We start from the raw sequence: 22,720 nt of genomic DNA on the forward strand, positions 1-22,720 counted from the left end.
GGTCTTGGGAGTCAGAGGTCATGGGTTCGAATCCTGACTCAGCCACTTGGCAGCTGTGTGACTGTGGGCAAGTCACTTAACTTCTCTGTGCCTCAGTTACCTCACCTGTAAAATGAGGATTAAGACTGTGAGCCTCACGTGGGACAACCTGATTACCCTGTATCTATCCCAGGGCTTAGAACAGTGCACACAGTAAGCGCTTAACAACTACCAACATCATTATTATTATGGCACAGTATTGCCTATTGGACAGGACACGGGCCTGGGAGTCAGAAAGCCGTAGGTCCTAATACCGGGTCTTCCATGTGTCTGCTGTGTAACCTTGGACAGTTGTTTAACTTCTCTGTGCCTCAGTTACCTCACCTGCAAAATGGTGATTAAGACTTTGAGTTCTGTACGGGACAGGGACTCTGTCCAATCTGATTTGCTTGTACTCATCCCAGCACTTAGTACAGTTCCTGGCACACAGTAAACACGTAAATACCACAATTATTATTATTATTATTACTATTACTGAAACTGTTCAGGCAATCCACCAGAGGTTTGGGAGGCAACATACTGTGCTGTCACTCTGGGGATTTAAGGAAACATCATCAGATCTGTTTGCTCTCTAAGCCGAGGACATTATCTTTAAGAGGCCTTCTGCTATCTGGTCTATCTAATGGAGCTGGACCGTAGTCATTTTGCTCTTACAGAGCATTCAGTGATGGGAGAGTATCAAAATGAAAGCAGCTTCGACAGGCCCAAAGCTAACAGATTGGCTCCAAAAGGTGAGGGATCAAAGCTGGGCCTCCAATAAAATTAAACCTTCTTGGAATAAACGATCACTTAGAAAAGAAAAATTAATACTCCATCCCAAAATCAGAATACCTGACTCCAGATCAGTGAAAAAGAACAGATAAAAAACATTCCTGAAAAATTTACAAGTGAAAACACTAACCCAGCACTGTGCACCATTCTTCAAGACAACGTTTTCTTAGTTGCCTTGCACTCTAAATAAAAGGTTGCCATATTCCAATGACTTAACTCAGGAGGGAGTGGTAATATCTGAAATATGATCAGCAGGGAATACAAGATATTTTCAAAGGACAATTGAGTCCCCAGTTAATTTACATTTCTTTTTTTAAACAAGACTAAAATGTGGCTGGAATTTTGCCCTTTTCTTTATGACACAAATAAAACATTAAATGCTCCACAGTAGAGCATTTTAGTAAATATCTGAGAATCACTGCATGCAAAAATGAATAAGCAATTCAGATATTTCAACATCTACCAAATTCCTATCATCAGGTAATCCAATATAGATTGCCTTTTTATATAAGTGTGACACACAGCCAACTCAATTTACTCCTCTTTAGCCTTGATCTGAAAAGTAACCTTTGACCTGAAATTTTCTTCTTTCCTTTGAACCAGCACAGGTGCAACAGAGAACTGTGGGGTGGCACCACACTTCCTTGGATAAACCTAGAGAGCCAAAGGTTTGAGAAAACGGGATGAGCCTAGGAAGAACAGCTAATCTACCCAAAGCAATCACAACAGGAAGGTAGATTAGACAGGAGGCCACAAACATGTAAGAATGCTCTGACCTATACTCAGTTTGGGCACAGTTCATATTTTCAACACACATTTTGGCTAGGACATGATCAGAGAATTAGGAAATGGTCTTTCAGCAGCAGCACAAGCCGGTTTGGGCTTGTGTTCTGGCGCACATATATGCAGTGAAAGAAAGGCTGAGGTTTACCGCGGGAGGTTTCCTCATGTCAAAGTTTTGTAAGAACACAACCTTTGTACTGTAAGAGAAATGGGTATACAATCAATCAATAATAAATCAATGCTATGTTTTCACCGCTTCCTGTGTGCAGAGCATTGCAAATAAGGAGTCTTTTGGGATCAAAATAGGACCCATTCAGGATTCCAAGAGCCATGGGTCAGAGCAAACACAGCTACACACTGCTGTCATCCAAACGCTCAAACTTCATATACACGCATACATTCTCTCACACACACACACATTCATCCTCCCAGAGCCAAAGAGAGGATTCCACACAGACAATGTCAGCGGCTGGGAGTAAGAAGCCGGCCTAGAGGGATCGAGAAGCTCAATCCCTCATGAGGGTTAAACCCCTGCTGCAGCAAACTGAAGAGGCAGAGCGGGAATGAACGCCTTTAACTGTTGCTGAGGTTCAGGTTCCCTTGGAGGAACCAGGGGTGAAGGGGATGAGCAAGTGGTGAGAAAAGAGGATGGCTGCTGCCAGGGTTAGGGATGGGGGAGACATAAACGGCAGGGAATGCGAGCAGGAACAATAATGATGACTGCGGTACCCGTTAGGCGTTCACTATGTGCCGGGCATTGTGCTGTAATGTATTTATTTTCACAACAAATTTAAACTAGACCGTTCAAGTGCACTGTGTCCGACTCTGCCTCTGACGGGGCTCTGTCTCCGACATCTTGCTGAAGAAGCTCTGATGGAACGGGAGCGGGGAGAGGGTGGGGTGGAAGAGGAAGCTTTCCCTATAGCAAGGGATGAGGGAAGGAGAGGAAAAGGAGCTATCTCTGCCATGGACTCGGGCTCCTGCTGAGACAGATTCACTTATTCATTCATTCAATCGTATTTACTGAGTGCTTTCCATGTGCAGAGCACTGTACGGATTGGAAAGACAGGTGACAGTGGAGGGCTCAGGCCACTCGCTGGGTCCAAACTTAACTGCCAGCCCCCCACCCCACCCCTGGAGGCTTGTTCTTCTAAGAGCCAGGCCCGTGGCAGGCAAGGAGCAGCTAATTAGTTACTTGGTCAGCCAGATGGCTGGTTGGCTGCCTACACAGTCACACAACTATTACGCTTCATGATTGAGATCTACAACAAATGGAAAGGAAACCTTAACGGCAGACAGTCTGCCTAACTCTAGACCATTCTGTTAAGTGGCCAATCCTTTTGACCAAAAAGAGATTTCCTTAAACAATCAATATGTGTTAGGAAACCTTAAATCTTTAGTTTCTTGGAACATACTGACTGATACAAAGTTGAAGTACATTGCTAATAGGCTTACAGAAAAAATCAATTTAGCCTTTGGGGAGGGGAAAAAACTAGTTAAAATAGCCTTCTGCTTCCAATCAATGACAAGAGATCTTCAATATGTCCATATTTAAAAAGAACTATGAGAACTTTTTAACACAGCATCTGGGACATTTATAATGTAGGCCATAAGCAAACAGGATTAAGCTCCACATCAACATTCTTACTTTCAAACCCAAATCACTAACTTTTTGTGAGATGGCAATGCTTTCTACAGACACCGCAAAAGAGTCGCAAAACTGGGAGATGGTTTGCACTGCACTGCCTTATGACGGGAGAAATGTCAGTGGGGAAAAATCCCATATTTTTTAAGGATTAAAGGATTAGAAGAATCATGTGGTACTCCTGAGTTTTGCTCTTAGAAGTTCCTAGTATATGGCATTTGGAAATGTATTTATTTTCACAACAAATTTACACTAGACTGTTCAAGCTTCAGAGGCTGCAAAAATAATCTCAATACACCGCTTCATTTTCAGCTGAGACACCATTTTCTAGTTTCTGATGAAATTTTGCTGTCTCACTCTCACTTCAACCATTTCAGCTTTTATAGAGTACAATGTTTGCGTTCTAATCTCGGTTCCGCCACTCGCCTGCTGTGACTTGCCTCAGTTACCTCATCTGTAAAATGGAGACAAAATACCTGTTCTTCCTCCCTCTTACTCTGTGAGCTTTGTGTGGGACAAGGATTATGTCTGATTTGTTTATTTTGCAGCAAACTAAGTGCTTAGCATACAGTAAGCACTAACGAATGCAATTATTACTATTACTGATAAACTGGATTGGGTCAGAATGATCCAATCGATCAATCAATTGTACTTATGAAGCCCAAGTACTTTTAGATTTTTAACAGCCTACTTTGTATTTCTCCGGGGAAGACAATCATCAATTGTAGAAAGCGCATGATCCGAAACCATTCTGGTACTGTGAGATGTTATTGAAACTTTAGCCCTTTCTACTGCTAATATCTACTAATGCTTTTTCTTTAAGAATGTAAATGGCACCAGCTTCCTCACTGGGCTCCCTGCCTCCAGGTCTATAACAATGCACTCAGCTGCCCACATCATTTTTCTAAAATGTTTTTTAGCCCATGTGTCTTCACTCAAAAACTGTCAGTGGTTACTCATTCTTTGCATTACACAAAAATTCCTGACCATTTGCTTCAGGGAACTCAATCAGCTTTCTCTCAATTCAATATTCTCTCCCTCCCATTTAGACTGAGAGCCCCTTGTGGGACAGGGACTGATTATCTTGTATCTACCTCAGTCCTTAGCACATAAATGCTTAACAAATATCATTATTGTTGTTATTATTATTTACTATCCCAAGCTAAATTCCTTCCCATGCCTTGACATCTGCACCACCCATTTCTAAACTAAATTGTTTCCCCACTTCAAAGATTTTTTTGGTTATCTGTTTCAGGTTCTCGTCAATGCAAGGTCCATCAGGCAGGTGTATGGGGTGCGACAGCAGGTTTATTCCTATGATAGTTGTGTCCTGAGACGGTTCTTTAGCTCTCCCTCTCCTACCTGATATTGCTAATCTCCAACCCAACCCAGCCAGCACACTTCGCTCCTATAACGCCATCCTGCTCACTGTAACTCCATTTCGCCTGTCCTGACATGGACCCTCTGGCCTGGAACTCCCTCCCCCTTCATATCTAACCGACTATCACTCTCCCCATCTTCAAAGCCCTACTACAATCACATCTCCTCCAAGAGACCTTCCCTGAATGATCCCTCATTTCCCCATCAGATCTGCCTCCCTTCCGCATCACCTACGAACTTAGATCTGAACCCCGCAGGCACTTCGATAATCACCCCATCCTCTAAACCACAGCACTTATGCACGTATCACACACTCTCCTGCTTTCCCTATCGGCATTTTTTTCATGTCTGTCTCCTCCATTAGACTCAACCTCTCAGCTGCCTTCCAATGCTGTCGACTGCCCTCTTCACCTGAAAACATTATCCAACCTCGGCCTCACCAACTCTGTCCTCTCCTGGTTCTCCTCCGCACACTTCGCTCCTCTAATGTTATCCTTCTCACTGTTCCTCGATCTCATCTATCTCACTGCTGACCCCTTGCCCACGTCCTGCCTCTGGCCTGGAACTTCCGTCTATCTCACCGCTGACCCCTTGCCCACGTCCTGCCTCTGGCCTGGAACTTCCTCCCTTCTCAAAACCCACACACAAATACTCTCCCCTCCTTTCAAAGCCTTACTAAAGGCACACCTCCTTCAAAAGGCCCTCACTGACTCAGCCCTCCTTTCCTTTTCTCTCCCTCCTTTCTGCGTCACCCTGACTTGCTCCCTTTATTCACCTCCCCTCCCAGCCCCACAGCACTTAGGTACATATCTGTAATTTGTTTTATAAATGTCCGTCTCCCCCTCGTTGTGGGGGAATGTGAGCGCTTACTGTTATACTGTACTCTCCCAAGAGCTTAGTACAGTGTTCTGCACACAGTGAACACTCAGTAATTGCAACTGAATGAGTAAATGAATTCTCAATCTCCTTCATAGGTTCTTCCTCTGCCTCCCACCCCATAACTGTGGGAGTCCCTTAAAGTTCAGTTGTGGGTCCCCCTTCTGTTCTCTATCTCCACCGACTCCCTTGGAAAACTCATTTGCTCCCAAGGCTTCTCAAATACCACCTCTATGTGGATGCCTCCCAACATCTTTAGCTCTCCTCTCTCCCTCTCTTCATTCTCATATTTCATCCTTCCTTCGAAACATCTCTAATTGGTTGCCCCATAATCACCTCATGCTTAAAATGTCTAAAACAGAACTCCTTATCTTCCCACCCAAACCCTGTCCCTGTAATTTTTCCAGCAATGTAGACAGCACCACCATCCTTCCTGTCTCGCAAGCCCATAACCTTGGCATTATCCTTGACTCCTCTCTTTCATTCAACCCATTTATCACTAAATCCTGTTGGTTCAATCTTCACAACATCACTAAGATCCACCCTTTCCTCTCCATCCCAACGGCTATCACCTTAATCCAAGCTTTTGGATTAACCAAGAAAGCACTTGCTGACCTCCCAGCCTCCTGCCTCTCCCCACTCCAGTCCATACTTCACTCTGCTGCACAGATCAATTTTCTACAGAACTGTTCAGCCCATTTCCCCACTCCTCAAGAAGCTCCAGTGGTCACCCATTCACCTCCGCATCAAACAGAAACTCCTCACCACTCGCTTTAAAGCACTCAACCATCTAGCCCGCTCCTACCACTGTTCTCCTTACTACAACCCCCAGCCCACACACTTCAGTCCTCTAATGCCAACCTACTCACTGTATCTCAATTTCACCTCTCTCGCCAAGGTCTCGCCCACGGCCTGCCTCTTGCCTGGAACGCCCTCCCTCTTCATGCCTGACAGAAAACTACTCTTCCCTCCTTCAAAGCCTTATTGAAGACACACTACCTCCAAGAGGCCTCCCTGACTAAGTCCTCATTTCCTCTTCTCCCACTCCCTTCTACATCACCCTGATTTGCTCCCTTGTTTCACCCCCATCCATTATCCCCACAGCGCAGCAGCATAATTTATTTATTTACATTAGTGTCTGTTTCCCCCTCTAGGCTATAAGCTTGTTGTAGGCAGGGAATGTGTCTATCAACTCTGTTACACCATTACGCTGTACTCTCCCAAGCTCTTAGGTACAGTGCTCTGCACCCAATAAGTGCTCAGTAAATATGACTGGGTGATAGACTGTAAACACTCTGAGGGCAGGGTCATATCTTCCAGACTGTGAGTTCTCTGCACACAGTTAGTTCTCAACCTTAATGAACACTATTTTCTACTACCAATCCTACTAAAATGTACTATCCAAGTACTTAGCATAGTGCTCTGTCACAACAGGAAGCGCTCAATAAATACCATTCATTGAATGAATGTTTGCAAACCAGGCACAACATTAAATGGTTGTATGGCTCTTACTTCAAACAGTCTTACATAGGAACTTAATTTTGAGATAACACACACATAAATATACATAGCTATATTCAGAGACTCAGCAAAGCCTAATGGAAGAAGCATAGCCCAGGGAGTCAGAGGACCCGGGTTCTAATCCTCGCTCTCCCACTTGCTAGCTGTGCAAATCACTTGGCTCTTCTGTGGGTCAGCTATCTCATCAGCAAAATGTGGATTAAAGCCTGTTCTCCCTCCCATTTAGACTGTGAGCTTCATGTGGGCAAGGGTTGTGTCTATTCTGCTTATATTGTAACAAGCCTTGGGATTTGTAAATTGCTCGACACTGTAAGCACCTATGAAATATCAGAGTTACTATGAATTTTACCCAACAACATACAAGTTGGGGCAAGAAAAGGATCCATTACAAAAGAATCTATTATTTTATTCTAGGATGCACAACAATTTACTGCATTAAATATATACTTGTCCATCTATACGATATGGGGGCACTGAAAGTGCCCTGCCATTATGGAATCTTTAGCTTTTGTTTTTTAGTAAAAACCACTCCAGTCACAAAAGTATTATTAAATAAGTCTAATTTCATGTGGTCAGAATATCTCTTGAGAAAAGGGAGAACATAGCTGAATAGGTGTGTAGAAAATCTCCATTCTCATATTAACTGATCAATTCAACATTTTCTTCCATCTTGTTTCACACCAGAACTAAAAAGGAATAAAATTAACTATCATTTCTTTTTACATCTACTACCCACATACCTTTATGGTGATAATGAGCTGTAAAATGGAAAGGAGAGAAAAGGGCTTGATTATCTACATACTGGGCAATCCATCACTATGTAATCTATAGTTGATTAAAGTACTATTGACAACTATAATTTCAAAATATGTAACAGGTAGTTGATAATACTTAAGATATGAGCATGTGATGGTCAGAATTAGCAAAACCTTAAGCAGATTTTGCAAATTGGCAAATTTTGCCTCAGACCAGAAACTTCCACACACCAGGTTTACAATCCTGACTAAACAATTGGCAGACATAGGTTTCTGCATAAGTGTGAATTCCCTGGTGGGGGCAGGGGGGTCATGATTTTTCCATCTGTTGACCCTTCACTCTCAGCCTCCACCATCCTTGAGACTGCAAGCTCCCCGTGTAGACCGGAAGCTCCTTGTGGGCCAGGATCATGTCTCCCAATTCCATTATTATTTCCCAAGTGCTTAGTATAGTGTTTTATACATAGCAGGTGCTCAATAAATACTATAGACTGATTGTAATGAGTCCCTTCCCCCCATGCTCTTAAATCTGGTCAAAGGGTTTGCAATCTCATTTAGCCACATGAGGACGGGAGGGAGGGAAACAAGATGGAGGATAAAAGCAGCATGGCCTAACGGAAAGAGTCCAGGCCTGGGAGTCAGAGGACCTGGGTTCTAAACCCAGCTCTACCATTAGTCTGCTGTGTGACCCTGGGCAAGTCATTTTCCTTCTCTGTGCCTCCATTACCTCACATTTGTAAAATGGGGATTAAGACTGTGAACTCCAAGAGGGACATGGACTGTGTCCAACCTCATGAGCTTGTACCTACCCCAGTCTGACACACAGCGAGTGCTTAACAAATACCATAAATTCACAAGTTTATTGATCCCAATCTTCCGTTTAAATGACTTTGGTTGTGCAAAATATACCGCACATAATATAATCAATCGACCCTATTTATTTAACACTTACTCTGTACAGAGCACTTGGGAGAGTAAAATACCCTTTAAGTTGCCAAGAGTGGAGTAACTGGGAAAGTGGGTGGAAGGAGAAGCAGTTATGCTAAGTCAATGCAAACAGAACAGTTCAAAAATAAAAAAACATTCCAACATTTAATAACCAGTGCTTCTCACCCTGGCTATGAAAACTTCCCGGACTGAGGGAGGGCTGAAGTGAGTCTTTGGTTGGCGTGAGATAGGCTTCTTTTGCCTGGCGCTGATTCATCTTCGCAGGCGTCAGAAGCTGAGATTCATCACTGTTTGTTACCCCAGCTTGGGAAGAAACGGAAGAGAAGTGTTAAAACTAAATAATCACTTAGCTATATCCAGCATTCTGATCGGTACCAAAAAACACAGTTACAGTTTAAACAGCCCCATGGCTACAGTCTTCGGCTATTACTTCAAGTGGCATGATTTGGACTAATATCTTGTTTGGTCCCATTTCTACAGGGGAACTGTTTGGCCAGTTGAGTCGAATTTGTTCAGCAACTTCAACACAGCTCACATAGTAAGCGCTCAATAAATAAGTAAGCGCTCAATAAATACAATGGACTGATGGATTATTGCCACTGTTCTTGTCTGTCCGTTTCCCCCGATTAGACTGTAAGCCCGTCAAACGGCAGGGACTGTCTTTATCTGTTGCCGACTGGTTCATTCCAAGCGCTTAGTACAGTGCTCTGCACATAGTAAGCGCTCAATAAATACTATTGAAATGAAAATGAAATGAAATAAAAGCCTTCTTTATTCATCTTTCTTAGCTGTTAGTTCCCAACTAAACAAAAGGTGGCAATCATTATCACCTTATTTTATATTATATATAAAATATTGTAACATAAAAATACATAATATATCATATAGAAAAATACATAATATATCATATAGTATGATATATTGTGTAATATAAATATTCTTTACAATTAGATATTATTTAGTAAGCGCTTACTATGATGCAGAGCACATTAAGTGCATGGGACGGTACTATACAACCAGGAAACATTCACAATGTGGCCCAATATTAATATACCTATACAATCACCAGTATGCAATTTCCACATTTGCAACTTGTTACTGAATTGTGGACACCTTAGCTGTGCTGTTAAAGACCAGGCTCCTTAATAAAAGCACCTTTTCATGGAAAGAGAATATGATGAATAATATTCCAATTTAATATGATGAACAATAGAAAAAGTACTTCGGAAAAATAGTCATTTTTCCCTTGCAAACAAATTACAATGAATTTTTGTTTAGTTTTTCTTAGGTTCGTAGAGGTTCAACCATACTTTCTTGCACATTTTTATTCTCATTTTATTTTTAAAGAATAATCTTTTCCTCCCGTTTTGTTTCCCTTCTTTTTGATATCTCAACTAAATTTTAACCACTGATTTGTTAATAAGGTGCAGTTTCATTTCTTCTGTTACCTCCACTTATATGTTCAAAATTTAAGTACGGTACTCCCATGCCCTCTGCTGGTTTTCATTTAAAAGTGAAAGGGAACAAATCTTTCTTTAGTGCTTTGAATCTATGCAAAAGAATGAATGAATGGAAAGGTGGAGAATTAACAGAGTTATTAAATATTCATGTTGGTATTTGTTGAGTGCTTACTATGTTCAGAGCACTGTTCTAAGCGCTGGGGTAGATACAGAGTAATCAGGTTGTTCCACGTGAGGCTCACAGTTAATCCCCATTTTCCAGATGAGGCAACTGAGGCACAAAGAAGTGACTTGCCCACAGTCACACAGCTGACAAGTGGCAGAGTCAGAATTCGAACCCATGACCTCTGACTCCCAAGCCCGGGCTCTTTCCACTGAGCCACGCTGCTTCTCCATTATACTGAACCACGGAAACTAGCTTTAATGTTTACATTATTATGGTCAAGTTTTATCCTTGTGCAAATCCTTCAAAACTCTAAAATATAGCTCTTTTAATGTATTTAGCACACTGATTAATACTATAACTGTTAAGAAGTTGAGCAGGGGAAGAGGCAAGAAACTTATCTAGCTATTTCTCTAGCTGTAACTTCCTGGTGATGGATATTTCCATCATCTCAGGTCTGCTTAAATTACCAATTATTATTATTATCAAATGCTGTCAAGCAGTTTCCAATTCATAATGACTCGGTTGGTATATTTCTCCAGAACGTCCTATCTTCTGCCATAATCCATAACCTTGCTAATGGTTCTTCCATTACTGTTATGGCTTCTATCCATCCAGCTCCTGGTCTGCCTCGTCCACAGTTTCCCTGGACTTTTCCTAGCATTAGTCTCCTCCAGAGAATTAATCCTCCTGATGATGTGTCCAAAATATGCTAATCTAAATAGTGTCATCTGGCCTTGCAAAGACCAAACTGGCTTAATTTGAAGAAATTGCCAATACTTTCCCAGTAACATCAACTTGATTTTGTATTCCCCATTTTTAACAAAACCCCTTTCAATAATAATGTTTTCATTTTATCCTCATAGCAACCCAATAAGGTTGAGAAAAAATGTTACTTTTTCCCAATTTACAAATAAGAAAACAGGTACAGGATGGTTAATGGTCTTTGCCACGGTTATATAGGAGGATAACGTCAGGCCTGGAATTAGAACCCACGTTTTCACTCCCAGACCCATGTACTTTCTTCTGCCTCGCTAATTAATAAATCTATTCTGTTAGAGAAGAAACCTTTATAATTAGCCAATGTCAAACTTTTTAACAAAGATCTTTACTGTAGGAGAATGGGAAAGGGAGGAAAAAAATATCACATTCCTTTAAGACATTTACAGACTATGTGACAAACAGCAAGAAGGTTAGACTGAGAAGACAAAAGGAATTTCTGTTTCCATAAACTTCCATAAACAAACATAGACTTTGGGGGAGAAATCTTGAAAATAAATTATCCATAAACTACATTTTACCTAGTCACTTACTCTTTATTAGCTAGAAGTGTGCCTAACTGCTCAAGATAAAAGCAATTATATGCTTTAAATACAAACCCCTATTCTACAAATCACCTGCCCAAACAGACAGAAAAATCCTTCATAACAGAAGCCCAAGGGCAATTTCAATAAACAGAGTCACTGTTTCAGAGTTTGAAAAACCAGCTTTAAAGCTATTTCACCAGACACTTTTCCTGGTAGCCAGTTGGGGAAATAAGCATCGTGAAGGGAGATGACTTGCCAGATTTCATATTCTATGTACCTTTCTTTTCTCTGTACTCTACCCCCTAGAACTCTGAAGGTCTGGTGTCTGGAAGAATCTGGAAAGAAGGGAAGCAGCATGGCAGGGCGGAAAAAGCACAGGTCTGGGAGCCTGAAGTCCTGGCTCCACCACTTGTCAGTAGTGTGACTTTGGATAAGTTACTTGACTTCTCTGTGCCTCAGTTATCTCATCTATAAAATCAGGATTAGGACTGTGAGCCCCATCTGGGACATGGCCCGTATCCAACCCAATTAGTTTGAATCTACTCCAGCCCCCAGTACAGTGCCTGGCACATAATAAGCACTTAAAACACACACAAACACATCTCTCCCCACAATCACACACACAAACACACATAAGAATGGAGTGAAGAGGCTTTGCCATGGCATAGTACTTCACCATTTAGTCCGAGGCAGAAATAAAATCAATAGGCAATATGTGACACTGGCAGGAACCACAAAGCCATGAAGAAAAATATGATTGCCCATGGGAACTAGAAGACCATTTTTTTTTCAAACTCCACTGTTGTTTATTATCCTAATCTTATTGAAACACCAAATGGCCTGATTAAAAATTGGCATGAACTCACCAAACTTTGATTTTGGGAAGAAACTGCTACAATAAACCCCCAAATGGAAACCACATGGCCCTCATGCTATAAAGATTTTGGGATCTAGCTATTTAACTTTGCCTTGGATTTCATTTCTTCTCCTAATGGCTTCTTAATTCCTTTCAGTGATAATTAGGTGGCATACTTCTATCACCCTCAAAACAATTAAGATAAACTATATATTCCTAATCACTATAAAGTTAAAGAAAGGAGCTAAAGAAAGCAGCTAAAGAAAGCTGCTTGTGTATATGTGTGCATATATATCTCACAAGCAGCACCTTCTTTCTTATATAGATAGATAGATATATATATATATCTCTAAAAAAGCATTCTCCCATTATTTAAGAGGACAAGGAAAATGTTACATTTCTTGAACATTAATAATAATGATGGTATTTGTTAAGCACTCAGTATGTGCCAAGCACTGTTCTAAGTGCTGGTAATCAGGTTGTCCCACGTGGGGGCTCCTACTTTACCATTTTACAGATGAGGTAACCGAGGCACAGAGAAGTTAAGTGACTTGCCTAAGGTCGTAGAGCAGACTAGAGACGGTGCAGGGATTAGAACTCACATCCTTTGACTCCCAATCCCGTGCTCTTTCCACAAAGCAATGCTGCTTAAGAATAGACACTTTTGATTGTAGTGTTTACAAAAAGGATGTTAACAAGTAACAATAGTAACAACTGTGGTATCTGTTAAGCACTATGTGCCAAGCACTGTTCTCAGCACTGGGTTGGATTTAAGCAAATCGGGTTGGACACGGTCCCTGTCCCATGTTGGGCTCACAGTCTTAGAGAGTGGAGCTGAATGAACAGGAGAAGGATAAGAGCATGGAGGGTCAGAGCTGACGTGAACCCATCCATGAAAATCTATTAAGGATGGCCACTTCCTAAACTACTGGTTTTTAAAAGTGTATATGTGTAAGGGTTTTGTGTTTTGGGGGTCCGCCTTGTTCTTTCCAGGAAAATCACAATCAAGCACTGATCAACACTGCTTAACAAGGGGAAAACTGTATACAGGTGAAGCCTCCTCAGCTACTGGGCCCTAACGCAAATTATTCACATACCAACACGTTTGCTATTCCAGCCCAAGTGAACTACCTGACCTTCGACCTTGTACAAAAAGCCTGAGAGGGGAGTTAGAACATCTGAATTCAAATCACAAATATACCTGCAGCGTTTGCTGTAAGAGGGACAATTCTAGAGAGAATGATAAGCAACATGGCCTAGTAGAAGAGCACGGGCCTGGGTTCTAATCCCGGTTCTGCCACAAGTCTGTTGTGTGACCCTAGTCTAGTCATCTAACTTCTCTGTACCTCAATTCTCTGTCCTATAAAATAAATAAATAAATAATAAAATAAATAGTGGTATTTGTAAAGAGCTTACCATGTGCCGAGCACTGTTCTAAGCCCTGGGGGATACAAGGTGATGAGGTTGTCCCACGTGGGGCTCACAGTTTTAATCCCCATTTTACAGATGAGGGAACTGAGGCACAGAAGTTAAGTGACTTGCCCAAAGTCACACAGCTGGCAAGCGGCGGAGCCAGGATTAGAATCCATGACCTCTGATTCCCAAGCCCGGGCTCTTTCCACTGAGCCACACTGCTTCTAAAATGGGGATTAAGACTGTGAGCCCCAGGTGGGACATGGACTGTGTCCAAGCTGATTAGCTTGTACCTACCCCAGAGCTAAATACTGTGCCTAGCACAGAGTAACCAATTAACAAATACCATTTAAAAAAAAAAAAGACTGGACATGCTTTGGAAGCCAGAATAAGCAGGTGAAGAACATGAATAAGAGACACTCACTTGCCCAACAGATGGTTTGTTAAATAAAAACATTCAATCATATGGACTGGGCACTTACTATGTATCAATCAACGGTATTTATTGAGTACTTACTGAACGCACAGCACTGTATTATGCACTTGGGAGAGTATAATAATAATAATAATAATAATGGTATTTGTTATTCACTAACTACATCCTAGGCACTGTACTATGCGCCGCGGTGGATACAGGCAAATCGGGTTGGACACGGTCCCTGTCTCATATAAGGTGACTGAGGCACAGGGAAGTGAAGGGACTTGCTCAAGTCACACAGCAGACAAGTACCAGAGCCAGGATTAGAACTTATGCCCTTCTGACTCCGTGCTCTATCCACTAGGCCACAGACACATTCCCTGTCATTGACTGGATTCACTATAAGAGAAGATGTGTGTCATAAGAAAGTCACTTTAGTTGCCCTGTGCTTCAGTTCTTCAATATGTAAAACTAAAACAACTCCTCTTCTACAGGCTCAGGAATGATGTGAAGAATAAGCACTGCACAGAATACATTATTAATATGGAATTCTTTGAACGATAGATGCTCAACAGTGTAACAGTGTTTTAAAGCTACAACTACTCTGTCACAAAACATGCTTTCGATAATGTCGTTACTTACTTGATGGCCCATATGAGTCTTTGCTATCACCATGAGGCTGTTTATGCATTGTAATTGAGCAGCAAGCAAACATAGTCCAGTTCAGGAAGAAGCAAAATGCGCCAGGAGGGAAGCAGCAGCGGAAAATAAGAGGTAGAAGGGAAAAGGTTAGTCCTTAACTAGGTTCACAGCACATGCACATTATTCCTGATGATCACATTTCATGGCCCAAACAATTATACATCCCGCTTGTAAACGTCTTTTTTTTTTCCCTAAAGACTTGGTTTCAAAAAAGCCACGATGGCTCGGGAGGTATATCAGAAGCATGTTTCGTTTTTCAAAGGTGCTAACCTCCAGCAAAATTGCTGAAAAGTTCAAAGAAGTTATGGGGTTGAAAAACAATAACAAATTTTTTACAAAGACTTTTTTAGCAAGCCATAATTTCCTTTTAACAAAAAGCAGATTTCAGTGGCTAGGAGGGAATGTTTTGCCAACAGTTGTTAATGCAAACTTCAAAACTCTAAAAAAAAAAATGCAGTTAGCAAATATTGTGATAAACAGCAAACAAGCACTACAAGCACAATTCTTCTTGCAAGTTACCAATTTGCTAAAGAGTTTTGTAAAGATCTTATTATATTCAGTCTCAAGTTAATTCTCATTAACTTTCATTCTACTTTTTCTTCTTTGGAGAGCAAATTTCTCATTCAGCCACAGCCCCAAAATACTGCATCTGGTTTCCGGTGTGAAAATGGAACTTTGTTTTTAACATTACAGTACAATAAAGAACTATTCCTAAAAGAAATATGTAACGAAGATGATTTCTCAGCTTAATTCTGCATAACCCAAATTATCCACATTTTTCCAAGTGGGAAAATCTCTCTCCCTCTCCCTATCTTTGGGTTCCTCAGCTCTTCTTCTCCTTTCTGCCTCTGTTTCTGTCTCCCCCTCTCACACTCTTGGGTAAGTACACAGGTCCTGCGACCCCGATCCCACAGGACCAAATGACGCTGGCAGAAGCTGAATCCAACCAGATTTGACTGCTGCCCTTTGTTTATGTGCCAGCAGGAAGGGGGTGAAACCAGGAAAATGAAAGTGGACATGGGATATGCATGAGGTTATCTGGAAGGACTTCGCTGGCTGGGAAAAGGGGTAATAAAATAACAGGATGGAAAAAAGGGAAATAGAAAGAAATTATGGGAAGGAAGGAAAGAAGCAAAAAAATTGTTGGAAACAGGAAAGAAACAGAAAAGGGTTTCTCATCTCTCACATTTCCTATTGCCCTCAGGGATGTCCCATCAGTACATTAAGATCAGTACATTTAAAACATAACTCTCGACCTTCTCTCCCAAATCACCACTCAAACAAATTTTCCCTTCACAGCTGGCAATACCCTCATTTTCTCCTTGTCTCCGAGGCCCGCCACCTTGTGCTAAACCTGACCCTTTGCTTTTTCGATTCTCACATTCAGTCTTTAGCAAAATCCTGTTGGCTTTTCCTGGACAACATTTCCTAGATCCTCTCCAACTAAACGACCACTCCCCAGGCCAGATGTTCATCAAACAGACTAATCCTCACCGCTCTCCCTCCCTCCAGCTTCTCCTCTCTATAAACGACATTTCACTCTGCTGCTCGGATTACTCCTCTAAAATGTTATTCTGCATACCTCTCTCCACTCCTCAAGCACTTCAATGGTTTCCCATTCCTACACACACCAGGGAGGAATTCCTGACAGTCCCATTTAAGGCATTGCATCAGCATTCTCTCTCCCCTCCCTTCCCTCCCCCACCATGCTCCAAGCTCACGCTTTTCATTTCTCCCAAACTCACCTCGCCTTGCTACGCTTAGCCCTTGACTCTCCTGCGCCCAACCCCTAGTTGGCATTCTTCCACCTTCCTGGATCTTCCTTCCCCTTCAAAACCACCAGGCCACAGTTCCCCCCATCTTCAAAGCACTTTTCAAATCCTACCTCTTCCAGGAAGCCTTCCTCAATTTTGGTACTGCCAGGTACAATCCTCTCAACTACCACCTCGGCAATCTTTTTGTGTCATATGCATACTTATGGACCCACGACCACTTGGGCCGGTCCTCCAGACAGAGCTGACTCGTTGGGGGCAGGGAACATGTCTACCAACTCTGTTATACTGCCTTCTTCCAAGCGCTTAGTACAGGGCTCAGCACACGGTGAGCGCTCCATAAATATGATGGAGAAGAGCATGGCGTAGTGAATAGAGCTTGGGCTTGGGAATCAGAAAGACATGTGTTCTAATCGTTGTTCCTCCATTTGTCTGCTGTGTGGCCTTGGGCAAGTCACTTCACTCCTCTGGGCCTCAGTTCCCTCATCTGTAAAATGGGGATTGAGACTGTGGGCCCCATGTGGTACAGGGACTCTGCCCAACCTGATTCGCTTGCATCCACTCCAGCGCTTAGTGCAATGCCTAGCACATAGTAAGAGCTTAAATGCCACAATTATAATTATTACTATTGCACTATATACAGCTGTATTTCATATTCAAAGATGATACCACTGATAGAGAAATTCACCTGAGACACCCATGGTCCTAGCCCCACTGGGCACCCAAAAAGGCTGCCTTCTGTTGCGTTGTCGTGTTTAATGCTTTCGGCCCCTTGTCCCTCAAAGGATGCCCGTTATATACATTTACTGAGAGATTGCCCTCATCGTCAAAGCCCTTCTGAAATACCCCCCTCCTTCAAGAAGCTCTCTCTGATTCTTTTTCTCCTCCCCGTGATCACTTGAGCATTTACACCCACTCATATGGATTTACATTTAAGCCCTTGCTATACCACAAATCCAAGCTTTTCGTTCTTCTCTGCAAAAGTCTGGCTCCCACCTATCCGCAGTGGTGGGGAAGACGGAAGTCCCACCTAGGGCATCTCAGGTAGGTCTGGCTTCACACAGTAAGCGAGACAAGCAGTCACCTCAGGGAGGAACACAGCAGGGGAGGCAGTGTGAGCCTAGCTCATTCAACCCCAGTGCTTAGAACAGCGCTTGGCCCTCAGTAGCCCTTCAATACCATTAAATTTAAAAAAAAATGGAAAAAGATGGCCAGCTCTTGAGACACTAAAGTTGGAGTCCGCGCCATCATCGAATGGCCACCATGCATGTACAGAGTCCCCACTGCCCTCTCTTTGATGAGGCACATGGGTGGCAACCATCTTTCTTTCATTTTCTCAGTGAGCCTTCCTCCCACCATCCCTAAAATAAAAACCTCTGCCAGAGTCTGGTTTAAAATTTTCTCATTTAGAAGCTCAAGATCCAGGGCAGGGGCTGGATTAAACGGGGCTGGTAGTAGGAGCCGGTGGCAAGGGGAACGTGTGCTGTGAGGGGGTGGAGGGGCTGAAGATGAGCGCTGAATAATTGCAAAGAGTTCAGGATGCACCATGGTTGTCGGTTTCTGAGTCAGGGAGGGTGGTGGGTTTAAGGGCAAAGATGAGAAGCTCTGTTTTAGAAAAACTGGGCATTTTTTTGTTTGCTCAATTGCTTTCTTATGGCCTTTGTTAAGTGCTTACTATGTCACAAGCACTGTACTAAGCACTGAGGTAGATGCAAGTTAATCAGGTTGGACAGAGTCCCTGTCTCACATGGGGTTCACAGTACTAATCCCGATTTTACAGATGAGGAAACAGAGGCACAGAGAAGTTCAGTGACTTGCCCAAGGTCACCCAGTAGTCAAGCGACAGGGCCAGAATTAGAACCCAGGCGTTCTGACTCCCAGGCCCATGCTCTTTCCACTAGGCCATGCTGCTCTAAGTCACCCTTCCAAATCACGTTACAGCTCAGTTATGTGACCTCTTTACAATGAAAATCTATTTTAACAGTATATTTTGGAATCAATTAATAGTAAGGGAATGTGCCTTTTAATTCTGTTGTACTGTACTCTGCCATGTGCCTAGTACAGTGCTCTGCACATAGTAAGAACTCAATAAATACCACTGACTGATGAATAAGACAGTGCGTTTTCAGCTTAGGAGGATGTTAACTTTCTGGAACCTCTGCAAGGTCTGAATATTTAAAAAGGAGCCAAATTTTGTACAATAAATACATGAAACACTTCATTGCAAAAGATTCCAGACTGATCAGTCTATGGTACTGATCACTCAGCAGCTCACCCAATCAAACTGTCATACCAATCATAAATGGTTGTTTCTCTTTTAAAGCAAATGTAACCATTTGCAGGGTCAAAACGCTCCAGACTGACATTTATGGAGAGCACAGAACTCTATTAACCCAATTCTGTGCATCAGCCTCCACCGGGCACATCAGGGCACTCTCGACCTAGCGCAGGCAAAAGCCGCTAGCTCACATGGCCGGCTCCTCCTAAATGGCATCCTGGGGCACCAGGGGGATGTCCTGGGCAGGGATCCCATGAAGGAAAAGGAGGGAATGGATCAAAGGAAGCAGATTCCCCCCAAACCCCCCACCCCTTCCTCCCACCCCCTGCCCAGTAAGTATAAGTCCCCAAAGGATAGCTTCCATAGCTCTATTCTCCAGTGGGAAAGGAAAGGCTACAGCTCTTTAACAGTCCTTTAATGCCCACAAACACACCAGTAAGAAATGCATTACATTAAAGTTAGGAAGAACATGCAAAATAAAAACAAAAGAATGCTTGGTCAATAGGGATGTCTATTTCTCCTTTCACTAAATCCTCTATTTCAAGCTTGATCTTCAAGTAATGTCATTAGAATTCCAACACTCAATCCATCAACATTATTTATTGAACGCATTGTGTGGGATAGTGCAGTACAGCACAACAGAGTTGGTAGACATGATCTTTCCCCTCAAAGGGGCTTGCAGTCTAGTGGGGTAGACAGACGTTAAAACAAATTACAGAAAGGGGAAGCAGCACTGTCAGGTAACTTTGTGACTGTTCTCTCTAAACTGTAAGCTTGTTGTGGGCAGGGAATGTGACTGTTTTTGTTATATCATACTCTTCCAAGCGCTTAGTACAGTGCTCTGCACACAGTAAGCGCTCAATAAACATGACTGAAAGAATGAACGAATGATACTGCTCTATCGCAGCTCCAAAAACACAGGGTGACATTATTGAAGAATCCCATGACAAGGAAAACTCACAAGGTAGCACACCATTTCTTTGGACAATATATTTACATACGTGTTGTCAGAAAAAAACATCCTCACTTCCCCAGCCACGCTCTATCCAAAATGCAGAGTGAAAACACAAGTTATGGGAAAACTGACTGTAGTCACCTACAAATGAGGAATGGAACCCTGGCAAAAACCCAGCCCAACTGGCAGAGAACCCTAAGATGGAATCTGTCACTCTGGCGGGTCAGAATTGAGAACAGGTTATTCAAGACAGCTAAAATCCCACAGATCTAAATATTTTAGTGGCAGGCTGCTTAATCTCGGGCACTGCCATCAATAATGCCTACCGCTTGACCTGAAATAAGAACTTATCTTCAGCAGGTCCATCTCACCACACGGATATATGGATATGAGACTGTCTCCAAGACCTGCACTAGAAGAATCAGATAAGATGATGATCCCACAGACCTTCCACTGTGATCTCGCATTACTGCCCTATCACTTTGGGCTCTTACTCCCTTTCAGACTAAATTCCCACCGAAAAGCTGCCAAAAAGTCTATCACCGTAGTTTCATCCTTTATCACTCAAAACTACTGCAATCAGTGGTATTTGTTGAGTGTTGACTGTGTGCGGAGCACTGTACTGTGCACTGGAAAGAGGATGCTATAACAAAGTTGGCAGACACAATCCAACATGAGTTCATGTTGTGCTGATCACAGTTGAGCTCTGAATCTTCCTGGTTAGAGTGGAAATCTAGAATTGTGGTATGCTTTTTTAAATGAGATAAAATGTCCCAACTATAAACTCTCCTCTGGTCTCCTCCCTTTCTCTACTCCTTTGCGATACCCGGTTTTTCTCAGTGGACGAGGAAAGCAGAGCAGGATACAGAGCACAAATTGTGGATCCCCTTAACAATATGAGCAAAAAGGCCCACTGCAGGATGACCCAGCCGCAGCCTTAGACAGGTAACAGCAGGCCCAGAAGCAGGGGAGAGGGACCATCCTCGCAACTTTCACAAGGTCTGTCGCCTATAAGGTCGAGTCACCCTCCCCTTCCCTTCGACAACGAACATGTCTATGAACCCCTTAATGGTAATCATGCTATTTGCTAAGCGCTTACTGTGTGCTGGGCACTGTTCTAAGCACTGGGCTAGATAAAAGATAATCGGGTTGGACACCGTCCCTGTCCCACATAGGACTCAAAGTTTTTGTCCCCATTTTACAGATAAGGGAACTGAGACACAGAGAAGTTAGGTGATTTACCCAAGATCACATAGCAGACAAGTGGCAGAGCTGGGATTAGAACCCAGGTCCTTCTGACTTCCAGGTTTAGGCTCTATCCATTAGGCCACACTGCCTCTTAAGCACTTGGCTACTGTTTCTTAAGCACTTGGCTACTCTTCCCAGTCCTGAAGCACTTACGTACACATTCTCACACTCTACTCGTTCCTCTATCCGTTATTTATTTTAATGTCCACCTTCCTCAGTAGACTATAAGACCCTTGTGGTCAGGGTTCACGCCTAGTAACTCTATTGTCCTTTTCCAAGTGCTTAGTACAGTGTTCCGCACATGGTAAGCCCTCAATAAATGCTACTGATCATCTGACTGATTGATCAAATCACACTTAATCATTTCGGTTAAGGCCAGTGCTATGGAGTTAGGCTGTTTATTCCACCCACGCCGGCCTTTTCACAGCTGCCAAGGCTGCTATGAGCCCAAAACAGCATTACTTTGGGGCCAATAGTATATTCCAGAAGAGACACTCTTCTCAATTTCAGGCCCAACTATTCCCCTTCCCAGGAGCAACTTTGAGGAACCCTCAAGAGGCCTGCTTTTTGACACACAGATTACGGTGGACAGGCTTTGACTGCGCTCAGGTCCTCGAGAAATAATTCTCAACAATAATTCCTTGTGAGAGGGTTGGGCAGCAAGGTCAAAGAGCTGGAAGAGGGTCAACCTCGTCCACCAGAATGGGTCTGGAAGATTCTGGGAAGAGGCCGGCCCCTCTGCCAGAGTGGGAAAGTTTTGCCCTCGCTGGAGAAGGTAGGGGAGCAGAGCAAAGGGAAGTTGGGCACTTTCTGTTGGCTGAGGGGGGTTGTCTACTTGTTAGACGCAGCCAAAGGAGTTCTTCATGCAGTAAATCTCTCTCTCCCTCTCTCACATAACTTGAGGCGGGAGGGGAAAAGATGGAGAAAGGTCATCATCATTATAGCCCATGTAATTTGTGGGTTATTTTACACTAAACCCCATCAATTTCTCAGCCTTTTCCCCAAACAAAACTTCCAGACTGACTGGCCTAAACCACATGACTCTGTTAATCAAATTCTCAGTTGGGCCTGACAATCTTTGATCTCCTTGCCTGAAAATATTACTTTGCAAATCTTGACTTTATCCTGGTGTGAACTTTTCCCATTTATATTACTAGTTAAGTCCCAACTCTGCTCTTATCTGATTTGGAAATCTGGTTCAGCCATGGTATCCGAGGCCTCCACAAATCTAGTAATTGCATCCTGAATCGAGTTACTAATTCCATATCTTCCCTTTAGTTCTCCTAAATACAAGATGGCTGATTTTGATCCTCACTTATGATTATACAGCCCTATGGTCTCAATTGCAATTTTTCTCTGTCCCACGTTGGGCTTGCACTCTATGGGGGAGGGCAGAACAGGCACTGAATCCTCATTTTACAGTTGAGGAC

General features: G+C 42.8%; 1 protein-coding gene across 4 annotated transcripts in view; it reads right to left on the reverse strand.

Annotated features, from left to right (window-relative positions):
- OSBPL8 (oxysterol binding protein like 8) overlaps positions 1-22,720 on the reverse strand; it is a 199,380-nt gene that overhangs the window by 74,076 nt on the left and 102,584 nt on the right. For 2 of the 4 annotated variants that reach the window (XM_029078504.2, XM_029078505.2), the window contains exons 4-6: positions 14,978-15,014; positions 8,884-9,021; positions 7,756-7,773 (exon numbers count right to left, since the gene is read on the reverse strand). In XM_029078504.2, coding sequence (XP_028934337.1) covers positions 7,756-7,773; positions 8,884-9,021; positions 14,978-15,014 — 193 coding nt within the window. The remainder of the gene's footprint in view (positions 1-7,755; positions 7,774-8,883; positions 9,022-14,977; positions 15,015-22,720) is intronic. The other 2 variants (XM_029078508.2, XM_029078506.2) reach the window with 2 other exon arrangements.

The sequence above is a fragment of the Ornithorhynchus anatinus genome, chromosome 14 (assembly GCF_004115215.2).
Source record: "Ornithorhynchus anatinus isolate Pmale09 chromosome 14, mOrnAna1.pri.v4, whole genome shotgun sequence".
Taxonomy (NCBI): Eukaryota; Metazoa; Chordata; class Mammalia; order Monotremata; family Ornithorhynchidae; genus Ornithorhynchus; species Ornithorhynchus anatinus.